Genomic DNA, 26,124 nt, shown 5'->3' with positions numbered 1-26,124 from the left:
TAAAACAAAGTTAGTATCTATTCTTGTAGATCAAATTATTATGGTGTGTGTGTCTCTGTGTCTGTCTGTCTCTCTCTGTGTGTGTGTGTGTGTGTGTGTGTGTGTGTGTGTGTGTGTGTGAATGTGCGTGTTAAAACATCTTCCTCACGCAAAGTTTTAATTTTTTCAGCCTAATCTACTTTGCCATCCTTATGGTTTTAAAACTATATTCTTTTTTTCTTTTTTTATTAAAATTTTTATAAAAGTTGCAATATAAACCCACCCCACCCCACTATATTCTTTTATCATGTTACAGATGTCTCACTAAAGAAAAATAGCTGGTTTTACCTATTTTTTATGGAAAACCTATTAATTCTGCTGAATCCTATTTGAAAAATAAAATAAAAACAAATTTTATACTCAATTACACCAGTAACATCCATTTCTTGATGTTAACTCTGCATCCACAAGTACTTACTATGTGGCACATACATGGATCATTTTCCTTCCTTAATTTCTTCAGCCTTTTCTCAATCTTCATTTCTGTTGTGTTACACAGCAGTTGTCCTTGTGACAATTAACACTGCTCTGGTCAAGCTTTAACAATTCTGAAACAAGTGACACTTTCTGACTCCCATTGTGAGATCACTGTCAACATGTTTTATATTGTATTTTTATGTGAGTCATTAAAAGTCATTCTTTATTATGGCAGCATAAAAATATGCTTAATAAATGTTTCCTCTGTATGATTGCCACACACATTTGATTAAGGGACTGAAGTTCTCATATTCTACAATAATGGTGTGATCAGCAAGAGTTTTCTCTCTTCCAGACATAATTCAAATTTAGTTCCTGTTTTTAATAGGCTATATTTTCTTATGCCAAGGATCAAATCCTCAAATTGTACATTCTTCAAGTACCTCTTCCAGAAATAAAATTCAGTATATTTTATAAGCATGGTTTCATGATGTTCACATGTATATATTCATTTTACAATGCAGGAATTTTCTGTTTAGATCAGCGGTCCCCAACCTTTGTGGCTTGGCGGCCCAGCTGGAGGGGCAGAGGGGATCCAGGCTACATGAACAGCGGTCCAGCAAGCAAATGCACATGCAGTTTGATTGCAAATTGAGATGCACATGCATGCATGTGCATGCTGGTCTGCCACTCGCACAAGAGCTATGCGCACACATGCGCTGATCCGCCGCTTGCTCAAGTTGAGCTACACAGGCACGCGTGTGTGTCGGCCCATGGCCCAATTGCGAATAGGCTGCGGCCCAATTACGGGCTACAGCCCGGGGGTCGGGGACCCCTGGTTTAGATGAAGCCCAATTAAGGCTGTTGTCCTAGTGCACAGCTCTTCCACTGAGATTTTTTAAGAATTGGATCTGAGAAGCTATTCTTTCTTCTGTCTGTTCCTGGGGAGTTGGGAAGGCCTGCCAAGAATAGGCTGTGGCATTAACTGCTGAGGGACCCAGGAATATTAGTCACATCTGCAATCTTCCACTTTTCTTCTGACTCCAAGTTCTCACCTCATCTCATCCAGCAACATTTCTGCTCCTTACATTCAGTAGGTGGGGTTGTTATGTGCAGAACTCAAATGGAAATGAAATATTTGAAAATTAGCTTCTGCCTTCCCCTTTATGCAGCTCCACATTTGGAGAGATTAAATGATGTTTACTAGCATTCCCATATCTCCCATATCATCACAACAGTTAATATCCTAATCTTAGATAACGCTTCAACTGCAAATGTTATTGAATGGTTTAGATATTAACTATTATCTGCATGTTAAGACAAGCCACATAGTTTCCCAATGTTCCATCTGCATATTAACACCAAAATTTTAGCCCACTTAATTATACATTCTTTCACTTTTTCTTTCAAATTTCAATAAATTTATACAATGTAGCAACTGAATGTTTATCTGTACACAATTTCAAACTCAGACTTACAATGTTCAAAAACATTATTTTGTCTACTTTAAATAAGTTAACCATTTGTATTTGCCCATTACTTCTAAACTATAAAATGATTCTTGTGCTAAGATCCACAAAGGTGTTTTTGGACAGAACCTGGGTTTATAGCTATTCCATATTCTCAATATGGCATGTCTAAAATAGTGATTTTTTAAAATCGTCATTAACCTTGACTTTATCATACCACAAATATCCATGCCACCCAAATTTCAAGTTGTATCATGAGTCAAAAGCCAAATGGTGGACAATTTAGGGCTGGTTGAGATATGGAGATAGAAAAATGGCAATTCTAGAAAGTACACCTATTTTTCTGAAAGGCATAATCGTTTTCAAGAATATGCATGATCTGAACTTCAAATAATTTAGCTGCTACTGTTACTAAAGTGGCAATATTACCAAAGACAAATTAATAATCCACTGAGTTTGGTTTATAAATGCAAACCTCTCAGATGGAGATAAAGCAGTCCTGTGAGCGTACAGACCAGGTACTTAATATTTTAAACGTATTACCATTTCCCAAAGTTGCCAGTTTCTGATCTAATATGATAGAGATACATTGCTTTTTCATCCATCATTGTAGAGACATCGTCCACAAAACATCCTGCACTAACTGGGAATGCCAGTTAGACTTGCCTTTTCACTCCCATATTGAATCAATCCAATTTGTTGCTCCTTCCCAAACCAGCTTGATTATATTGTTCTTTCTTTTGTTAGAGAGACCCTGTTTGATCTGGTGGCTAAGGCACCAAGGTAGAAACCAGGAGAATGTGAATTCCAGTCCTGCCTTCTCATGAAAGCCAGCTGGGTGACTTTGCCATTCTCATTCTCTTTCAACCCAATCCAATTCAGAGTGGGGTTGTGGGGAAAATAGGAGGAAGGAGTTAACAGCTAATGTTCACTACCTTGGGTTTTTTTTAATATAAAAATAATAAAGGTGAGATATAAATAAAATAAAAAATAAATAATAGGCATGCTGTAGTGAAGATGTGTGATTCTTACTACTGTCACCATAACCCAATATAGCGATACTTTCATCTGGCAAAATGATCTAATGCCCAGTGCTTCCAAAGAAACTTAAAAACTACTTGCATCATTGCAGTTTTGCTTGCAATCATGGTAAAACCCCATTCTTTTTGCCACCCTCTGTCTAGAGAAGACACGGAGACTTCCGTTCCACCCTATCAGTTTTGGAAATTACATTGTAAATCACTGCTACCTTTCAGTCAATAGAAGCCAATAACCTCATAAGGGCTGTGAGCTGTATTCAGGAGCTCCGAATGGAGAGACAAAATTACAGCAGCTGCTCTTTCTTTTCACGAGCCCAAACCTTTTCCTGGAACCAACTACCTAATTCAGAAGTTACCCACTACAAAAAGCGTAGTGTCTCTCCCTAGTATGTCAGTTGTCTGAATGCAGTATCCTAGCAAGGACAGTTGAAGTGGATGCTTTGAAAAATGTAGTATTATCCAGAGAAATCACACAAGAACTTGGAACAATGAGTCCACGATGGCTTAAGCTTTGGAGAAGTGACAGGCTTCACGTTCATTCTACAACTGTAGAAGGCATGAACAAAGGAATTTGCTACTTCTGATGGCATGTTGGGGGAAAAGAAATCTGGTTAGTCATTTGAATCAGAGGGAGAAAATTCACCTGATCAAGAACTGAGAAAAATGTCCTATTTCCCAGCCCTCAGGAATATATATATATTCTAGCTAATAAAAGAGAGAAAGAACCTGTGGCTCAGGAAGTTAAAACAACTGCCTAATATATAATCAGCCCAGGTTCGAATCTCAGATAAAGGGTATGACTGACTGATGAGAGCATAATAAGTTTGAAATGATCATCTCAGCCTCCCAAATTCTTTATTAGCAATTTGAAAAATTTACACAAATAATGAGCTGTCATAAGTTGACTATATCCTGTGGATAAGCCTTGAGTCAGGCCAAAGCAGGAAAGAAAGAGTTAATTAGCAAGGTGCATTCAAAAAGCCTTGACAAATTCTTAACACACACACACATATATGTGTGTGTGTGTGTGTGTGTGTGTTTTCTGAGGTTTTCGTGGGTGTTTGTATGTGGATCTTTGGTCATTTGGGTTTTTCCCCGTGTAGAATTGAAGGAAATCATATATATATGATTACCTTCAATTCTACGCGGGGAAAAACCCGAATGACCAAATATATATACAGTATATATATATATATATATATATATATATATATATATATATATATATATATATATATATATATATATATATATATATATATATATATATATATATATATATATATATATATATATATATATATATATATATATATATATATATATATATATATATATATATACATATATATATATATACATATATATATATATGTACATATATATATATATGTACATATATATATATGTACATATATATATATATATATATATATATATATATATATATATATATATATATATATATATATATATATATATATATATACATACTCTTTCGGGTCTTCTAAAATATTTGGTTGAAGATAGTGTAGTTTGGCAGCTGAGTGAATTCCTGATTATTTGGCATCTGCTATTGCTTAGAAAGCATTTTGACAACAATGAACAAGCTACTTTCAACCTTTGGCAGATCTCTTAAAAGACAACTCTTTTTTCCCCCCAACGAACTGGTTTAAAAATTTAACGACTAAAGTTTTTTCACATAGTCATTGGAAATCTCAGGTGTATAATATTATATATATATATATTGTAATCTCTTATTGTCCCATTTAAAATAATCTTGCTATTGATTTACTGATGTTTCCCCTCCTCCCCCTTGTTTTTCTTACAGAGCTCTTAATCAATTTAACTTGCTGGGCTTTAAAGGGAAGTGTTTAAAAAAGGAGGAAAAGAAGAGACGCTTCCTCCATTCCTGCCATAACTGAAGTGGCAGGAGTTTGGAAGTGATGGAATGTCTGCTAATTAAAATTGTTCTCTTAATTAAGTTTGAGGGAGATCGGCGGTCTAGAAACACAACACAAACAAACAAATAAGATCTCTATATCTGATACAAATAAACCTCACGTTTGTAAAATCAATAAATAGTGCAAACTCAATTGATCATCAGCCAGGACCCTGAGACTGTGGGTAGAGGAAACTGAGAAAGTATGGTGGCCTTGAAACAAATAAAAGAGAGTGGGAGCATAATCAAGAACAAACAACATTTTCCACTTTTATTAAAGAAAAACTCTTCCTAGCTGTCTACTGAGAGAACAGAGTTAAGAGATAGAATGTACCCCCAGCGCAGAGGTAAATGACGACGATCAGCAATGAAAATCTGATGAAGAATCCTGGTCTGAATTTGATTAGTAGTTTGAAACAAACTTGGAAGTATATAGGAAGTATCTTGTTTATACATCCTGAATTAGCAAAAGAATCCATGACCGCCTTGCTTCACAGCACACCTGACTTAATTGAATACACAAAGATCAAAACAGCCAGGATTATGGATCTCATAAACCTCTGCTTAACTATATACTTCCAATTTGATGGCCAAATTTACCAACAAATTAAAGGGACACCTATGGCAGGGGTTCCCAACCCCCAGTTCGTGGACCAGTACCAGGTTGTGGCATGCCAGCAACCGATCTGCACAAACAAGCAAAGTCCCATCCACGGGATGCAGGCAGCACACAAAACCACACAACCTCCACTCTGTGTAAAAACATTTGTCCACAAAACCGGTCCCTGGTGCCCAAAAGGTTGGAGACCTCTGACCTATGGGATCACCACTTTCAGGACTTATAGTGGAGGTAATCATGCAATGACTAGAAGCTATAACACCTCCACAAATACAACTGAAAACATGGATCAGATACACACAACACCACTATAATAAGAAAGGACCACCCACACAACCATCAATAACAGTTTTAAAGGAACCCAGTTTACTAGAGAAGAAGAAAACAACAACTCTCTACCTTTCCTGGACATCCTCATCAGCAAAGACCACAATGTCAAACTAGAAAGACAAGTCTACAGAAAACCCACCCATACTAACCAGGTGCTCCACTACTAAAGCAACAACCCAACTTCCCACAAGAGAAGCTGTGTAAGGACTTTATTTAAACGAGCCCAAACACTCTGCAGCAACTCAAAAAAGCAGAAAAAGGAAATGGAGCATCTATATAACACATTCCAACAAAATGGATACCCACACAACTTTACCCCTGACTACTCAACCCAATACAGCACAACCAACACAAACCCTAAACAGAATTACACTGCCATACATCAAGAATATCTCAGAAACCACAAATAGACTACTACAACCACATGAAATCAGTGTAGCACATATGCCAATTAAAGCCCTTCAAAACATCCTAAGCAAACCCAAAGACCCAGCAACCCCAGAAGAAAAAGCAGGAGTCATCTACAACATAGAACGTAAGAACTGCAACAACCACTGTTTAGGACACACAGGCAGAAGACCGGCAGAACACATCCATGAACACCAACTGGCAGTCAGAAGACATGATGAAAATTCTTTAATTTCACAACATATAGACAGATTTAACCATAGTTTCAATTGGGAAAATGTGACAATCCTAGACAGGGAATTGCCAGGGAATTTCTAGAAGCCTGACACTCTGACAAATCAGCCATCAATAGACACACAGACATCAACAGCATCTATAGACTACGCAAAAGAGACAACCAGCCCAAAAGGGACCAAAAAGACCTAAGCACCTCTGCACCAGCAAGCAGCACCCAGATCAGCATAGATCAAGGTCACCTTCAGACCAACAATCAAGTAAGCAATACTCCAATCAAGAAACTGCCACAGAGCCATTAGTAAACAGCCCAACCAAAGAATCCCTAAGACCGCCCCACCCACCCACCCTGACAGGCAAGACACCAGAATATAAACAGACAGCAAACAGCACTCCTTACTAGCCCTGATGATGTTACCTAGTTAGGGTAATGAAAAGTCTGCAAGAAAACAAGCAAGCTCAGAGGGAACCAAGGACCCCTCATGTTCAACCCTGAGCTACAAATATTCTCCTTTTTATTGGTAACTGATTGATCATACCAAAATGAGGAATTCTAAGGGATTTGACAATAGTAATATCAACCCAGAGGTATTTTAAAACTATTGATTTTTCTTCGATCATAATGTATTTTGGTATGAGAAAACCAGGAAGCTTTTTTACATGTGTCTTTAATGTATAACTTTCCATGTAGGTTTGCTCCATAGAGAGATTTGAGATGGACTGAATCATAGGCGTATTATAATGGCTGGGTGTTGGACTATGGTACTCATTACACCAACTGAAATTAATCATATTCTTTTGGTCAAATCCTGTTTACAGTGGAGGAGAGAAGCATGCATCTCTTGAAGACTCAATGACTGGATTTAAAAGAAACATGACAATATTTCTTGGGTGTCCAAAACAATCTGAATGCTCATTAGTGAACATAAATTTTAATATTTTTTTTGAAGAAAATAGAGCTGCTTTGCTTGTTCTTTTCCCTCTGTCATTCCTTTCTTCCCTTCAAAGAAAGGAATTGGCTGAGTCACCCAATTCCAACAAGGGACTGAAAATCACTAAAGGGTTATGATATAATAATGGTTGTCATTCACAATAGGGTGTGAAAGTACTGGTGCTCAGATGTGCTTCTCCATGGTTAATTTCCTTCTGTCCCATTTGCAGTACAAATTGGCACAGCTTGGAACATCTCTGTCCAGTTCTCTCAGCTATGAGAGCATTCTGACTTTAATAATTAAGAAGCCTGGATTTGGCCACCCCAGTCCCAAATAGTAACAATGGTAGTATTCATTTACAGCCATTGACCAGTCAACAATAATGTATACAAATCAATAATAATACAAGTGACAATATTCTCAGGAAATTTCTGGTTGCTTAATACATTTTGCTGATTTACATTTTTTTATTTTTCAAGCATTGATTTTCTTTAAATTTTAAAGCTATTTATTTCTAGAGAACTACGAGCAAAGGGGAAAATCACATTTTAAGCAAAATAAAACCCTAGATTTAGTTCCATGTCAACTCTGTGCAATCCAGATGTTTAAGCAGTCTCCCAAATGGAATTCATGGAGTCAGAATACTCACAAATTCGAAAGAGAAGCAAAGTCTTTAGACTATCGTATCAATTTCTTTGCAGTCATAAAAATATTCCTTTGTTACTTACATTGTTGATTTCAAACTGCAGGTGGATTTAAGAAACATCTACAAGATCAATAAAAGTTCCAAAATAAAATTACTATGTAACATAATTTTAAAAAAACCCAGTCTAACGGAGTATTTCACCACATCATATGGATTAATATGGCATTTCAAGCACTATACTGCTAATAACCTGCCAATTTCTTTCATAAAAGATGCATAGGCTTGCAATATGCACAAAATGATAATTGTTAACTGTAATTTTATCTTATCAAAATATGAAATATAGATGGTCAAATAATTGTTAAAATTAGGATATTGGACATTCCAGTTTTTGTTCTTTAAAATTTAATTTGCTATAGTTCAACTGTGTGTAAATGTTTTTATAAGACTTTTCAAGAACATATTAAATATGCTAGTATATATCTTTGCAAACATTTTTGATGCATTTCTGCTAAATTATTCATTTTAAATGCTGGGAAATCTTTCAGATAGAACTATTAGGGGGGGAAATTATCTGCTCAAAGATTTAATGCATGGAAAAATGGAAATAAAGAAAATGCATGTGTCCTAGACACGTGTACCACGTCAGCTGGCTCCTTTCACTGTTTTTTTTAATCATTTGGAATATCTTAATTCAGGACGAAGGGGGGGTATGTTCTTAGATACAAAATATCATAAGGTGATAATTATATCCCCAGGATGATTTCTCATTTATTGTGACACTAACTAATTCTAACCCATTATATATTTAGGATCAATGAACTTCAAAATTAATTGAACTGGATTGTTTTCCTGCAGCTTTGGCTGCAGCAGACTTTAGCTTCCTAATGTCTGCTGCAGAAACACTCAAGTGGTGAAACATAGAGGTGGGTAGAGGGAAATCTGGTGTTTTTTTAATAAAATATTATCTTAATTTAAAAATCTGGGCTTATTTTGGATTTTCACTATGTGCTAAATGTGATATTTATGAAGTGCTTGATTTGATTTGATGCCCTGATGTAATTTTAGGCCTTACATCAATTGCTTTCTTTCAGTGGTGAGTGCTCAGAGAGAGCAAAGAACAATTTATTACACTCCAAAATTAAATATAACATTTTATATTTCCCAGTGCAATTGTATCCATAAAATGAATTCCACTGAGTTTAGTGGCATTTCCTCCCATGTAGAAGCACAGCATAACTACTTACAGTACCTATGCACTGTGTATTTGGTTAATTGGGATGCTTCCTAGTCAGATATACATAGAAATATAGCTTTAGAGAATTACATTTTCAAAAGCTATGTGCCTTTTTAAAATTCAAGCAAGTGCCCTACTTGGAGTGGAAGAAATTATTTGGAGGCCAAATTATATACCTCTAATATATATTTATTATTTATTATTTATTTATTATTGGGACTCAGGGTAGCTAACAACAATAAAATACAACGATACAAAAGTTAAAAAGAATTAAATTAACAGCCCCAATAAAAAATAAATAAAATTGAAGTTAAAAATTAAAAAAACATATATGCTTTAGAAGAGTGGATATATTGCAATAGAAATTTAAAAGAATTAAGAAATGATAAATTTAATACTGAGCATGTCAAAATAATAGTAATGACTAGAATAGTACTTTGATTCTATGGACATGAATACCTACAGTTTATACCCAGAGAAGGCTGGGACATGAGTCGATTTAGGGAGTGGTCATTGTGGGAAGGAGGAGACACTCTACTGAGCAAGGCTATCTGTTGTGGCTTACTGTGCTTCCCTGTGCGGCTGGTTAGTTTCTACAGTCATATTAGCTCCATCAGAAAAATCTATGGAGGCAAATCTCAAAAGTAGTGATCAGACTAATGCAGCAACTCCTATAAGTGCAAAGGCTGGCCTGGGGATGATTTTATTGTATTAATCATATTTATAGTAGCCTTTCTGCTAAGGACTACAAGGTGATTTTATATCACATCACCCTATCACTGCAACAATACTGTAAGAAAGATTGTGAGGCTGTGATGGGCCCAAAGACCCAGTGAGCACCATACTCAATTGGAAAGTTGGACCTGGGTTTGCTGGGTTCTAGTTCAAACCTCAGTCATGAGGTAGCTATGTCTATCCATGTTCCTTTTTATAATAGATCAGAAATGGATCATAGCTGGAAGCATATATGCAGTCTTCTGGCAATAAGCCTTATTGAGCTTATGCTCATATACTGTGGGTAAATTCAGAGCCAATCTGACACTTTAACAGAATGAATGAATAGATCCCAAAACATTATGTTATATCTTTGGAGCAATGTTTAAAGACTACAGTCTCCATTTAAATCAATCATTTCCGCTGTCTTCTGAGCTTACCTCCTTTGTTTCTCTCTAGACCAAATATATCTGACTATGTGGTGTGTATAAGAGAGATAGATTCGGAAGGGCACCATAGCCCATTTGGTTTCGGATAAGTGAGTATCTCCTTCACCCCTTCCCCCCCCAGTACACATTATTTCCCTTTGTGTGCACCTTTGCTGATCTTTCGGTTTCTTCCTGTCTCACTAATATAAACTTTCTGCATTACTGGAGAATTTCATAAGCACATTATAAGGTTATGTTTAAGGTACACAGCTTCAAAACTGGGCTAAAGAAGCAGCATTTTAACAGGCTTTTTTGCTGGCTAGGAAGAGGGGCACCGTCTTAAATAGGATCCTGAAAGAATACTTTAAACTTCACTACTATCTTGTGACGTTAATCAAAGAGGCGTCCTCTGGAAGAAGGATGGAGGGAGAAGGAACGCGCGGTTGGACTTCTTCAAGACAATTGGAGCCGCCGGGTGAAGACAACGATCTGGGGGGAGTGGGTGGGGAAGGGAAGCAAAAGACACAAGACTGGCTGAGGTTTTAACCTGAAGCAGATGCTTTGCCAGCCATCTCTAGCATTGGCCTTTTGAAGTTCCACTTTCGGTTGCGCGAGTTGCGGCAAGTCACCAGCTGTGGGACGGTAGCCTGGACAGTTCTCTCTTAGGAGCCAGCTGGGGGGACGTTGGAGGAACACGGCGGAGTTCAGAACCTCGGACAGCTCCCGCCGGCCCGCCACGTACACCCCGCCTCCCCACCACTTACCAGAGCTCCGAAAACTAACCGAGGCGCATTCGCCTCCGCCCAGCGACGCTGCAGCAGCGGGAGCGGGCGAGGGAAGCCCATCCACGCGGCTTCCCGCCTCTTGTCTTCTTTCTTGCGGGCTTGGCTTGGCAAAGCATGGAGCGGAGAAGGCGCGAAACCTCGGGAGCCATCCCGCGACTGCAGGGACTGCTTTTGCTTTTCCGTGAGTACAGGCTTTCCCCAACTTTAGCGGGAACTCTCCTCTCATTCCGCCCGTCCCGATCCGCCTAATTCGCCTTTAAATCAGCTCGGTTTGAGGAAAGGGGGGGGGGGGAGAGGAAAATAGCCAGGAAAGACCGCTTGACGTGTCCTGGGTGTAAGATAAATAGATGCGACTAAATAGCTTCCCTCCTCCAGTCCACACCGCCCCGGGGAAGGTAGATCGCTGGAGTTCTCTGGCGAAATTCTAACTTCGTGCCCAAAGCAGGCAGGAGCTGCCTGGAAAGAGAAACCCCCCCACCCCGCTTCTCAGCAACCTTTATCGGAATCCTCTTATTCTCTTTCCCTATTTTTGTTTTCTCCCAACAGATGCACTAACTGGTGGGCTGGCAGAACAAGAAGTGGAAAACCTTTCGGGGTTATCTCCAAATCCCGAAAAGGCTATTTTTGTAGTTCGGGAAAACGGAACGACCTGCCTCATGGCGGAATTCGCTGCGAAATTAGTCGTGCCCTACGAGATCTGGGCCACCAATTTTGTTGATGTAAGATTCTCTTTTAATTGGAATATCATCTATTAAAAGCGTGAGAAGAATGGATTTCAATATTTGGGGGGGGAGGATATCTGTGGCTTAGGTTTGTGTGCGTGTGCGCGGGGGGGGAAAGAGAGAGAAGAGGGGAGGATTCGAATTAATCTTAAATCTAAACGCAGCCTTTTTTAAAAAAACGGCATGTTGCTAAGGAAATGCAACTTCGCTTTCTCCCTCTCCCTGTCACTCACATGGGGGAACTGCTAAACTAAAGCATCCCCATCCCCCAGGTACATACAGTTTGTCCTGCCCCCGTTCCCGTAGCTCCCGACCCAAATCTTCCCGGGAATAAAAGCCGTTGCCTTTCGCTGCAGAAATGATTTTTTAATTTTAAATCGTGGAAAGTGCACAAAGTTTACTGCAATCCTTTTCTTGTTCATATCGGAGGGTGAAAGGGAGTGACAGTATATAATTACTCACCTCGATTCCCTGGGGCGCGGAGGGGGTGGGGAAGTTGGTCTATTACGAGTAATTATTATTACATCTCGGGCGTTACAGTAAATAAGGTTACGCGTCCTTCTAACCCGTTGCGGGGAGCTGAAGCTAGCCTTATTTACGATTGTATTAGGCAGCGGGAGATGGAGGGGGGGAACCTCCCATCTTTTCGCTGATGCTCCCGCAGCAGCTCTTTGTGGAAGTGTTTGGGGTCGGAAACTAACGCGCCGGTGTGTGTGTGTGTGTGTTTGTGTTGTCTTGTGGCGCGCATTCAGATGATCACCGAGCAAGCCTACATCCCGCTTTCCCGCGGAGCCGAGGAGCGAGGCAAATGCAGCAGCAACGAATCCGAGCTCCACATTTCGTGGCTCAGCAGAGCTTACACCCTCAGCCTTTATTTTCTCAAGGTATCGGAAGAGAAGACCACCAAAGGTCCGCCTCGAAGGCGCCCTGCTTTGGACAATAAAATAAAATAAAATAAAATAACGGGAAGGGGAGGGAGGGAGGGAGGGAGGGGCAGAATCACCCCGCAGGACCCGAGGAAATCAAAAGTTAAAGGAATCAGCCCAAGGTTGGAAGGCGGCGGGGGGGAGGGAAGGGCAGGGGGGAAAAAATCGGTATTTGGAGAGAGAAATAAAACGAAGACGGAGCCTTTTTATTTATTTTTTTTCCACCGTACGCCGTCGCTAAAAGGCGCCGAAGAAGGCAGCCGACGGCTCAGATCAATTGCCCCTTCCTTCTGCCCCGAGAAATCTACCGGGAGGGCGGCCGAGGTGAGAAAGCTGCGAGCGCGGGCAAATGTTTCCTTTGGCCTGCCTCGACCTTTTGGGTCTTTTCTTGCCCCTCTCTGCGCCCCCCCTCCCCATTTCTTCTTCTTCTTCTTCCCTCTCTCTCTCTCTTCCCCCCCCCCCCCCAATTCTCTCCCGCCTTCCCGGGCTCGACAGGAGACTCGCAACACAAATTCTGGGCCCGAGGCCTGGTGGAAAATGAGCAAAGTCCAGTTCGTTTACGACAGCAACGAGAGCACCTACTTCAAAGGCGCCGTGAACCGTAAGTGCGGCGCGGCGGAAGCCAGGCCTGAGGGTCGCGGGTCGGGTGTGTGTGTGTGTGTGTGTGTGTGTATGTATGTGTGTGTATATATATATATATATATATATATGTATGTATGTGTGTATATATGTATGTATGTGTGTATATATGTATGTGTATATATGTATGTATATATATATATAGAGAGAGAGAGAGAGAGAGAGAGAGAAAAAGAAAGAAAGAAAGAAAGAAAGAAAGAAAGAAAGAAAGAAAGAAAGAAAGAAAGAAAGAAAGAAGGGAATTGCTCCTTGGGGTGTGGCCGGTTAAGGGGAAAAAACAAAAAACACCCGGGGCTCTCGTTCCGACCCGAGGGCCGTGGGCATGGTGAGGTAGGGGAGGGCAAAGGAGAGGGCCGCCGAGGCCGTGCCGTTCTCAAGCGACTTCGCCTCCTCGCTTGCGACCTCAACGTGTCTGCAAGCGCTGCGGCGGCGGCGGGAGGGAGCCTGGTGAATTTTCAGCCCGTCCTCTCCCCCCCCCCCACCCTTCTCCCTCCAAACGGGTCTGCTCATGGCCTAAGGCCGGTCCCGCCCTCCGGCCCGCACTGCGGATAAAGCGGGCACCCGCATTTCCCCCGACGGCTGCTACTCCTCCTCCTCCTCCACCCCTTACCCCCTTCTCTATACCAGGGTCAGCCCTGCGCCAGCCGACTCGGGCCTGGGTTCTCTTCTGGCCGGGCTGGGGGGAGAAATGATCCCGCCTGCAGCGGAGCCCGGCCTGGCCTTTAGACTCTTTCCGAAGCCGCCCGCCGGTTTCGAGAATACGCGGATGGCCTTGAGCTCTCTTTCCCCAAGAGCGGGAAAAGAAGGGCAGCCCTGCCGTCAGCCAGCCAGCCAACCCAGGCCAGGCCAAGGCGCAGATTTGTGCGCATTTAAACACACGGATGACTGGTCCAACGATAAGCCTGGATCCCCAGCAAAAAAGAAAAAGAAAAAAAAAGAGCTCCCGTACTAATAGTCTCGTGCTTAGGTTAAAATAAAGCTGATAGGAGTTAGTTCAATTAAGCGGTGTCAAGGCAAGCTTTGCCCTTTTGACATATTAAGATGGAAGGGAGCAATTCAGGTTACCTATTAGAAAGTCCCTTTTCTATTGAAGAAAGCCTACAGAATTGTAAAAGAATAAAACCGCTCAGTTGTCAGGAGGAAAAAAAAGGGCTACCTTTTTCATTTTCTAATCGGTATTAAGCAAATAAATCAGGACTAAAACAAAACCTTAAAAAAGAAAACCTGGGCAAGGATTGTTTAAAGTAAAAAAAGAAAGCAAACCAAAACACCTCTTCGTCCAAATTATGTAACAGTTATACTGCTTGTTAGGAGATGGCGTCTGGAAATTATTTCTTGATTATTGTATTGTAAACCTATTTGTAATGAAGATTTTCTGCTCTAATCTTGGGCCCAGCACTTTTTAGTGCAGTGTCAGATTTTGACAATTATAGAAGGAAGTGTTGTGTAAGTGCAATTAGAAGAAAATGAATTTATTTTAGGGTTGCCTTTACTTGGATTATGGAGTTGGCATTTTTGGGTGTGTGTGTGTGTGTGTGAAAATTCATATGGAATGGTTAGTAGATGCTGCACAATTCACATGCAGTTACTGTGCTCTAAAATATTCTCTGGTCAGTATTTCCATTGCATTTCTTTTGTGTTTCTTATGGGCATCCGGTGACTGTGTTTGTCACTGGGCACCTCTGCAGTGCAGAATGTTCTAGGGTATTATTTTTTCCCCCCGTTGGTGCATTGAAGCATGGCCAAGGCATACCCATCTGTATTTTATCTGTTCCTGAGTAATTTGGATCATTAAACATTTGTCTATTTCCAAGTATTAATTAGATAGAAAAGTCTATTTTACATTAAAATAATGTATAAAAATGTGATGGTATCTTTTCAGAGTGGCTTGAAATACACCATCTCTTTCACATATAATCCAGTAGTATTGGTCATTATATGTGAATGTACGTATAGCTTAGCTAGGCTGGATATGCAACAAAAATCAGGATTTTTTTAAGCCGTTCAGGGTAAGTAATTCTTTACATTTATATTCCAAAATAAATCCTGTTGAATGAATTGGGTTTACTCATAGATGAGTGGTTGTACAAGTGCAGTCTTGTTTAACAAACAGGATATTTTTTTTAACCCTTTCTGATTCTAACGTTATTAAGATTTTCACATTTCTTTTCATCATCATGCGGGTTGTTTATATTTTGAAAATTTGCCCCCCTTTTCAATTTTAAATATTTACATTATGCTTATTTATCCATTCTGTCCATTTTTCCTATACTTTGGAAAGCTGACAGTTTTTGTGAGAGGCTATTGGACAATACAGACTTTCACAAATGTTTTCCCTTCTGATGAATCACTCTACAATTCCATTCATCCCCACAAGCATACACATCTGACAAGTTGTGAGTTGTGATTTGCAATGTTCAGAGGTCATTCCAATAGGACTTGCCATCTGTTTTTTTTAGGTCCAATTCTGCCCCATCAGCAGTGCTTATGGAGCTACTTTGCGTCATCCAGCCACTAAGCATCACCATTTGTGATGCTGCTCTGAAGGGGTTACATGTGACTGTACATGAATGGTGGAGCGTGATTCCCTGAGAATGTTATCTGCAAAAGGGTGGGGTTATTTCTTTCAAACGATCTAGTCATAGAAAGCTAATAATAGCACTGCTGGTAATGATGAATTTCTAGTTAGGACTTGCTATTCCTTGTGGGATCATCATAGCTATTGTCATCAGCATAAGCCATTAGGTATTGAACTGTGAGCATCATTTTAGGATCCTAATGGGAAATAGTGTCTTTTCCTTGCGTATGCAATGATTGTCATCACATTATGCTGTGTAGTTGTGAATACAAGGACTGGAGGAATGCCATGAAAACAGATGCTAATGTTTTATGCTTCTAATCATGTACAATAGTATGAATGTTTCCTTACACGTATGAGAGAATATATGCCTGTTCATCTGCATATTGTTCAGCTCTCTCTTGCTATCAGGTTTCTTCCAATATCTGTCTATTAGAATTACAGCCAAATTTGTAGGAACACATCTTAAATCTCTAAACATATTAGAAAAACTGTCTTGCTTGCAAACCCAGAAGACTGGGCAAATTCTTAATGTCAATCTGTATCTGATTTGCAAAAACAGACACTTCATATTTTTCTTAACTAAATATATGTATATTAAAAAGAATATACAAAATTAAAAGAAAAAAGTGGAAAAAGATTAAAAACATACAAATGTACAAAATGCATACATTTTTGTCTCTTAACAAAGGTAAAGGATTTTTTGAGCAATTTAATCAAATTTCTTGTGTTCTTTAGACATTTTCTGAAGTCTTAATATTAATGTTATTATTACCAACATCATATATATATGTGTGTGTGTGTATGTATATGTGTGTGTGTGTGTGTGTGTGTGTGTGTGTGTATATATATATATATGGTTTTCGCAGGTGTTTGTATGTAGATCTTTGGTCATTCGGGTTTTTCCCCACGTAGAATTGGAGGTATCAGGGCAACGTTTCGACAAAATCTCATCCGTCATCCTCAGGCTGGTGACTTCAGCTTTGTTCTTCTGGGAGAAGAACGAAGCTGAAGTCACCAGCCTGAGGATGACGGATGAGATTTCGTCAAAACGTTGCCCTGATACCTCCAATTCTACGTGGGAAAAAACCCGAATGACCAAAGATCTACATGTATACATATACATATACATATGCTGTACATATATATATATGTAGATTTTTTGGCTTGCTAACAAAGAATAAAGGGAGACAGATATGATCATTTCAAACTTATTTGTTCTCATCAGTCAGCCATACCCTTCTGAGATTCGAACCTGGGCCAACTGCGTCTTAAGCAGTTGTTTTAACCCCTAGGCCACAGGTTCGAAGACGCAGGTTTTAAGACACAGTCGGCCCAGGTTCGAATCTCAGAAGGATATGGCTGACTGATGAGAACAAATAAGTTTGAAATGATCATATCTGTCTCCCTTTATTCTTTGTTAGCAAGCCAAAAAAAATTTACACAAATATGAGCTGCCACTGCTGTGGCTACTGCCTGTAGATGGCCTTGGGCTAGGCTGAAACAGGAAATAAGATTTGTCCCATGTTTGGGGCCTAAGCAAGTGCATTCTAAATACTTAAACATTTAATATAATACTGAATTAGTTATTTGGTCTAAAAAAGTATGATAATCATCCAATAATAATATTTTCCTCTTGACAGCGGGGAAACACACAGTCACAACACGTCACCTCTCTGCTTTAGTCACCCCAGCTGGGAAATCTTATGACTGTCAAGCTCAGCAGACAATCACCTTAAACTCCGGCGACCACCAAAAATCAGTTGTTCTCTTGCTGTCAGAGGTCCGCCTGCAGCCTTTTGACATCAGCTCTGATTTTGTTTTCAGTGAAGGTAAGGGACGCTGGGCAATTTATAGAGGCAGTTTGGAAAGTTAATGGAGACTCTGTTGACTAAGGAAACAAGCAGTTTTTGTGGAAGGTTGGGGTGGATAAACAGCATTTTGTATCTTAGATGAATACTTTCTTCAACAGGGGAGGCTCCTTTTAATTTTTTTTTTAAAAGTGTGTATCTAGCGCACTCACTGGGAAATTTGATGTAAGATTAGTGACTTCAGCAAGGCTTTGCCTTGAAAGAAAGCATGGGGCAGAGGCTTGCCGCAGTTTTACGGCGGGGGCAAAATGTGAGTGATATGAGCAGACCCAAGGAAACGCGGCACCGAATGATGACCAAGCTATCTCCAATGGCATTCATTCCACAATGCCTTCTTTCAAGGTTTGTTTTTTGGGATGTTTGGCTTACTGGTAGCGGGAGGTTTTATTTCTCAGTAGGTATAAATTCATCATTATTCTGGCAAAACGTTTATGATCCTGAAGTGAAAATTTCCATTCTCTTTTTAATATAATGCATACTTTATTCCTCTGGCTCAAGGATTTTTTTTGCAAACCATAGCGGATTTATTAAATGTTTGTCGTGTGTGTGTGTGTGTGTGTGTGTGCGTGTGTGTGAGAGAGAGTAACAGTGCATGGATGTTATTATAATCTAGTGGTGTATAAATAAGGATCAAGAATGTGAAGTTGTAAGAAAATCCCTGATAGATTTGGCTAAGTATCCAAAGAGTCAAGCATGCATGCTTCTTGCTATTCTAAGTCCAATGCATGAAGCTAACAATCCTGCCTGTTTTTTTGCTTTACTTCCAGTGATAGCTGTCCAGAGATACTTTCCTTTTGAATAGGAAGAGCCTGACCCTCTATAAAATAGACAGTTTAAGAATGAGGCAGATATTCCCTGTATTTCTAAAGAGCAGGATAGAATCAGTGGGGAGAAAGGGCAGGAATGCAGATTTCAATGAAACCTTAAAATCCCTTCAGTAGTGAAATGCTGAAGGAGATGGGGATTTCTCTTGACAATGGAAGCGATAGGATTCTTCAGAACTACGATTCGACCAAGACTAACAATAATTAGCCCATCTAATCTTCTGTCAAGGGATCTATAAATTCCTAATCCTAAATAACGTACACAAAAACATACAGTTTGTACACTGTGAGTCTGTTGTGTATGCTCTTTAGTAGATAAGCAGAAGCATTGAGTAGGGATTTGCTCTCCCATTACATCTTTACACTTACTATCCAGGGTTTATGAATTGTTAGTATTAGTAAAGTCTGATCAACTTGCTTGGTCTTTCCTCCTTCCCCCCCCCCCCCCCGATTTTCAAAATCATTCATTTGTGAGGTTTATGAAATTTCACATGTCCAGTAGCTGCCCTGGTGGTTTTCATTTTTGTAATATTCTCTAGTATGCAGCCTTGGTGGAGCAGTGGGCTAATGCCTCCTTAAGTAACACCAGCTGCCTGCAATTAGTGCAGATTCGAGTCCCACCAGGCTCAAGGTTGACTCAGCCTTCCATCCTTCCGAGGTAGGTAAAATGAGGACCCAGATTGTTGGGGGCAATAAGCTGACTTTGTAATAATGCCGCTTGGGGGGGGGGAAAGCCCTTATAAGCAGGCATATACATAGAATGAAGGCTACTGCTAAGCACATTGGTTTGTGCTTAAATTGTAAGCCGCCCTGAGTCTTCGGAGAAGGGCGGGATATAAATGGGATTAAAATAAAAATAAAAAATAGTATGGGTTCTGCATTTTTATTACTGGAATGCATTGTTGAGGGCACTGGAATTCCCCTCGTAACCCCTCGATGACTATTCAGAAGGCAAAGTTGAGTTTTAAGAAAGGTAAACAGGGACATAACAGTGGGAGTAGGGAAGGAATGAAAAAGGAATAGGTCATATGAGTAAAAGGGAAGGAAGCTGGTCATAACAGAAGTAAAAATCTGGAGCAGGAAAATGCAGATGACGAGCAACAGAATGACTATTTATTTATTTATTTATTTATTTATTTATTTATTTATTTATTTATTTATTTATTTATTTGCATTTATATACCGCCCTTTCCCGAAGGACTCAGGGCGGTTTACAGGATATTTAAAAGAAAATCAATACAAAAGTTAAAACAAAGTTAAAGTCACAGAGCTAGTTATCACTACGGTAAGGAGGCTAGTAACCATTTTGAAAATGCTCTCAGGTTCAGGCTGCATGACTTCTCAAAAAAAAAAAAAGAGGAAGGCCTCCTCTCTTGCATCAAAAGAGTGTGTGAAGGAAAACAAGAATCTGAGTGCTTTGATTTGCCAAGATAGCGATTCTGATATGAAAGCAAAGTGCGCTTGCTGTAATTTCTGTTATTATTAAAGCAGGTTTTCCACATTAATCTTGCTAATCTGAGCTTGAAGAAGTTAGTTCCTTGGATTAATTGTCTTCAGTATTTTTTGTTGCTAGAGAAATCAGAAATTTGGCACCATAATCAACTGTTTGATCAAAGGCTGCAAGTTGGTTATGCTAAAATTGTTTCCCTGATTAATAATTGATATCCATGATCATCCCCACCTTAGTCCATCTTTTCTCATTGTTCCAATATTTTGTATTGGATTTTATATTACAGTTGATGTTTCTTCAAATTTTGGTGGTGGACTGCACTACTCTTGCATCAATTTATGATAAAGGTTTTTTAACAGGAAAAATTGATTCTTTTGTGACTTTCCCTTTTTTCCTTTCCTTTCCCTTTCCTTTCCTTTCCTTTCCTTTCCTTTCCTTTCCTTTCCTTTCCTTTCCTTTCCTTTCCTTTCCTTTCCTTTCCTTTCCCTTCCCTTCCCTTCCCTTCCCTTCCCTTCCCTTTCCGTGTGCAACATTGGCTTGTATAGTGGGATTGACTCCTAATTGAAATTTCCACATATGATTTCATGTCCCGTAGGCAAATTCTCTATTGCTTATTGATCCAACTAAAAAAAATATTATCCTTATAGTTTTTACTCTAATACAAGAATAGCATCTAAGGATATCTAGCCTGGCAATTTTAGCTGACATGTCAAGTTATTCAGAATGTATCCTTTTTTTTCTATTTTGTAATTCCAGAAATTCAAGGATGGGATAGCATGTCTTCTTACATTAAAAAAACAGTCTGGAAAAAAGAGTGCATTTTGGAAAGTTTTGAGGGATGTTTACTGTCTTAGTATTCTAATTTAAGTAAAGTATGCATTTTAAGCAGGTAGCTTTTGCAGATATGGTGGAAGATATTTTTATACTAAAGGTAAAATATGATATTTTTCTCTCTTTTTCCTGAATCTTTCATCAAGGCTGCAACAGACCATAGTGGTACTTGAAGACAACAGGTTATTTTAACAGCTTAGGTGGCACACAGCTCTGTCTTCTTTACCAGCAGTTTTTTAGTCTCTGCTCCTGAGGCAACTGCCTTAAGTTGTCTGGTGGTAGGCCTGGCCCTGAACTTCGGGCAAAAAAGCCTACTACTTCTAAAATGTCTTGATTGCTGGGCTACAAATCCACAAACACAACTTTGAGGGGGGGAAAAGTGTGGTTCTCTTTCTATTTAGCAACACAAGCAGTGTTTGTGGACAGTTGTAGCCCAGCAATTTGACTGCGTTCCAGGGCGGGATTTATCTGTAAATCTTAATTTTATTTCTGAAAGTCAAACATTTTAAATGGCCCTAGTCAAATCTCTCCTGCCAGGCTTTCTAACCCAGTTGGCTATTTGAGAATTAACAAGCTGAATCAAAACAGACAATAGGGAAGGTGGGGGGGGGGGGGAGAGGATTGCACCAGATCAGATTAAAACTTTTACCACACAAAGTCAAAGAGGAGCATATAGGATCCAGCAGATTAAAAGATAACAGGAGAGACTAGATATTGTCTGCAAACTGATAGTTTGTACTGTTTGTAGTAAACTGATACTGTTCCTCCAAATGGCTTTCCGACCTGAAGGTTTTTAAAACCAACTTCTTTCTCAAGTGCTCTCCTCATGACCAGAGTTCTCTTCTAGTTTGTTTTCTTATTCTCAAGTACAGCCATAGTTTTTTCTGCGAAGATGTTTGGTCATCAAATAGGCCTGTTTTCTCTGCTCCCTGCAGTCCCTCACACTGGATGGTCACATAGCTCCTATTTATTTATTTACCATATTTGCATATATAGCTGCCTATTTCATAAAATGTGATTTGGGGCTGCATACAGCATAACAGTAAAAAATCCATAACTATCTAAAAACATCAAAATTAAATACAGTGGTTAAAACCCAAGACCGTGGGAGAACTAACATTGCTTAATCTCACCCAACCACTTTGTAGACTCTCCCTGGGATCCCTGAGGCTGGTGAAAACAAACAAACAAACATGTTTTAAGTGCAAATTAACAGAGATGAGTCTAACCTCACCTTGGGGTAAATGATATCCCAGATGCTGGGCCCACAGCACAAAAGACATGTCACCTGGGGTCTCACGAGATACAGCTCCTTGGAGATGGGATCCTCAGCATAAACCTCCTGCCTGACCTGGTGGAATGGATAAATTAATTGGCAAGAGGTGTTTCCCTCAAATAACCTATCCCCATGACATATAGGTCAAAGGTCAAAACCAGCACCTTGAATTGCACCCAGAAGCAACCAAGCAACCAATGCAGCTCGCAGAACAAAGGACCGACGTGCATCCTTCTAGATGCATGCACAGCTGTCCACGCAGCTGCATCCTGCATCAGCTGACACTTCCTTGAATGGTCTTCAAGGACAGCCCCATGCAGTTTTGGTAATTTTTGGAATGAGATGTAGCTTTCTGAGCAATTCAAGGGAAATGGATTCAAGGCACATTCCAGTACTTTAAAGTTCAAGAATCCAGTGTGGGGAAAGGGGGTATAATAAGATGAGCTGAATCCTCTCAAAGTCAGCAGCTATGTGCTTTGCTGAGTTTAGGCATTTGCAAACCATCGGCAGGTTGAGGGACAAGAGAGTCCAGTCAAAAAGACTCAGTCCCTTTTATTCTCATAGGGAGATATTTATTTATAGATTATGTATAAATCACATTTATATACCTGCCGTCTCACAGATCTGTGACTCTAGATGGCATATGATTAAAAAAATTTTTTAAAAAATTAAAGCACAAAAGTTATTAATGAAGAAGCAGAGAGAGTTATGTTAAGGGCATTAATATTCTTCCATATCCATCAGAACTGCTTTATTGCTAAGGCTGTGCTAACAACACCATCAGCATCGGTCCTATCCTTTTTACTGGTGGTCATTGGCACATGTAATAAGCAGTGACCCATCGTCTCGAACAGTAGGAAAGGGGTAGGACAAGACTTGCATTGACTTAATGATTTGCTTGAAGAACAACCGATTTGGATTGCGTGCTTGGATTCCTGTCAGTCCTAAGACGACACAGTGAGATTCAATCAAATGCAGTTCCTTATTTGCTTACACCTAATAGACAGAATCTATCTGTCTAAAGCTACAGCCCTCTAACCTAATAGTTACGCTCTGAGAGATTCTAAAGTGTGGCTACTCAAAATGTTTTTCTCCCTCCCCCCATCCAGTTCAGGACTGTGTAGTTTATTGTCTTGAGTCCCACTCAGGGATGCCTCCTCCCTGGGAAGCTGTGGGTGCGACTGCTGACATTTTCCTTCACTTTTTCTTCACCTGCACATTCTTACCACACCCAATCAGTGTGCATCTCAGGACTTTCAAGGGCATATAAGGGGCTTGTGTTCCATTAAAATTACGTTACTGCTTGGTTTCATGCAGCTCAACAGTGGACGAAATTTCAACTTAGGACTGAAATCTAGATTGAACTCCTACATAGCGAGGGACCTGAAGCCCATCAGTTTTCTACTATTCAGCTTAATTTACCTCTCAGAATAGTGGAGAGGGTATGTACTGTACTGTATGTTGGTGAGGCATCTGTATATGTTGATTGTCATGAAGCCTTCCGAGGAAAATGAAAGTAATCCTTTGTTTTGCAGGAAAAATACTTGTATGCAGAATAATGCTTCTCTCTCCCCATTCTTCTCTTTTCTCTGTGCTGCAGAACATAAATGTCCAGTGGATCAGAGAGAACAATTAGAAGAAACGCTTCCTCTCATATTGGGCTTGATCTTGGGCTTGGTGATCGTGGTAACCCTTGGCGTTTATCACATCCATCTCAAAATGACAGCCAACCAAGTCCAAATTCCACCAGACAGATCTGAATATAAACATATGGGATAGCTGGCAAAGGAAAAGATCAGCTGAAGCAAAAGCACTTTTTTTCCCTGTAGGTCAGTCAGGGCCTCTTATATACAATGACAGACGGAAGGGGGGATGGGAGGAGGGATGCAGTGGGAGGTTGGGGTGGGAAGGGAGGGTACGGAAGAACAGCCATTTCTCAACGCTTAAAACAGGGAAATAACTTTTGTCTTCTCTGGAGAACTGACCCAACAGGCAGTGTTCCCTACATTGGCCAAGCATCGTTTCCATTCATGTGGTGGTAGAGGTGAGAATGGAAATGTATGTTTTGCTCTGAAAATGTATTTACCTCAACGGTGAGGGGAATGACAATGACAGATAAGCACGTGGAACCTTCCATTTCCACATTTGCTGGACTGCAGTTCTCACCATTTCTATCTTTGCCTTGCTAGCTGCGGCTGATGAAACTGGCATACAGTGACATTCTCCATCCATAATGTAAGCCCATAGCTTGGATCAAGGGGTCCGGGAACAGAGTTCCTGTTATGGGTCTTCACAGCACACAGGAGAGAATTCTGGTATTTCTCTTTCCTTCTGCTACCTTTAGCATCCCTTGAAAATCTGCATGGAATATTTTGGGAACTTTGCACAATAGGACGAAAGCAGAAGTTCAGGGGAAAAGGGGAACTGACTAAAATTCCACCTTGGGCCTTCCATCAGATTTCATCTATTCCTCCACCAGCACTCCTTCGGTTTATGGAGTTGCTATTATCAGTCTTGTGTTCCCAAAGTTCTAGGAATGGTAGAATTCTCTACTAAATCTCATATATTCCCAGAGGAATAATGCCACTTGGGTAAATTAAACAACTCCCTCAGGACTCGCTCATAGGATCGTCATCTCATTTCCACTTCATCTCAATTTAAAATATATTTCAAAACAGAGCCAAGAATAAGATTCTATGATTTTAGAGCTTGGAAAAATTTATTTTACATTTTTATTGCTTATTGAAATGCTTTGGCACCCAAACAGTTTTATGAACGTTGCTGCTCAAATCACAAGAGCGTTAAGCTCTGGTGTGAGAAATGCTTACGGGCTGTACACTTTGCATGTACTGTGACTGAAAAATGCCTACTGCAATGTAATGATTATATAAGAACACCAACAAGAAATGTTCATCTTACTATGCAGAAACCTTCAGGTGTTATAAATAACGGATGTGTAAATATAGATATGGAAGCAAACAGCAAAAACCAATAAATCCTAAACTATGTTGCTTAATGTGGAGTATTCTTAATATGGAGCATTTAGACTAAGTATTTTATTGACACTCTTAGGCAAGGAAGAAAAAATGAGAGGCAATAAAATGCTAGAGGATTAAGGAAAAAGGTTTCTGTATGAGAGATGCCTCCAGCTAAGGGATAGTTTTGGGAGGTCACAACCCTGATCACAGTCACAACCCTGATCACAATCACTGATTTGTGGGATGATTCTTCAGAGAAAGAGGTTCAGTTTTATCCATGGCTTTCCACCCATCCATTGGATTCAATATCCCCAGACTAACGTGTGCAGATGTTTATTGGTGGCTCAGGGTGGTTTAACCTTGGGCCAGGGTGCTGATTCATGCGCTGCCCTAAGCCATAAACTGGTTTGTTTGGCTTGGATTTAACAATATATGGGGAATTAGCCAATTTTGCTTTATTCCACAGACAAAACAAATCTGATTTAGTGCAATGCAAGCATCCAAGAGAGTGTTTATGGTGCATAAATACAGGAGTCCAGTGGAATGCTTAAGGCTGACTGCATTTATTCCTTAATGGAAAGCTAATTGTTTCAACCTCTGAAGTTCTGGTTACCCTAGGACTGGTCAGACTTTAGGAAGGAAGATGCTCCCCATCTTTTCACTGCTTCCCTCAAGAGCCCAAGAATTATCAGTTTGCTAGAAAAGGTGAAACCGTAGCATGCTGAACATAAGAACTGGTTAGATGAATGGAGCTTACGGTTCTTATTATATCATTCATTTCAGCGTTAC

General features: G+C 39.9%; 1 protein-coding gene across 1 annotated transcript; it reads left to right on the top strand.

Moving 5' to 3' along the window:
- Nucleotides 1-7,041: 7,041 nt before the first annotated feature.
- Nucleotides 7,042-24,136, top strand: LAMP5 (lysosomal associated membrane protein family member 5; the record flags this gene model as incomplete). Its single annotated transcript, XM_081314347.1, is given in 7 exon segments — nt 7,042-7,086; nt 11,686-11,778; nt 11,780-11,959; nt 12,715-12,846; nt 13,384-13,489; nt 17,749-17,937; nt 23,958-24,136. Coding segments are annotated over 7 exon segments (924 nt in total).
- Between the last annotated feature and the right edge of the window lie 1,988 nt (nt 24,137-26,124).

The sequence above is a fragment of the Vipera berus genome (genome assembly GCF_964194415.1).
Source record: "Vipera berus genome assembly, chromosome: 1".
Taxonomy (NCBI): domain Eukaryota; kingdom Metazoa; phylum Chordata; class Lepidosauria; order Squamata; family Viperidae; genus Vipera; species Vipera berus.
This window is presented reverse-complemented; position numbering and strand designations above follow the sequence as displayed.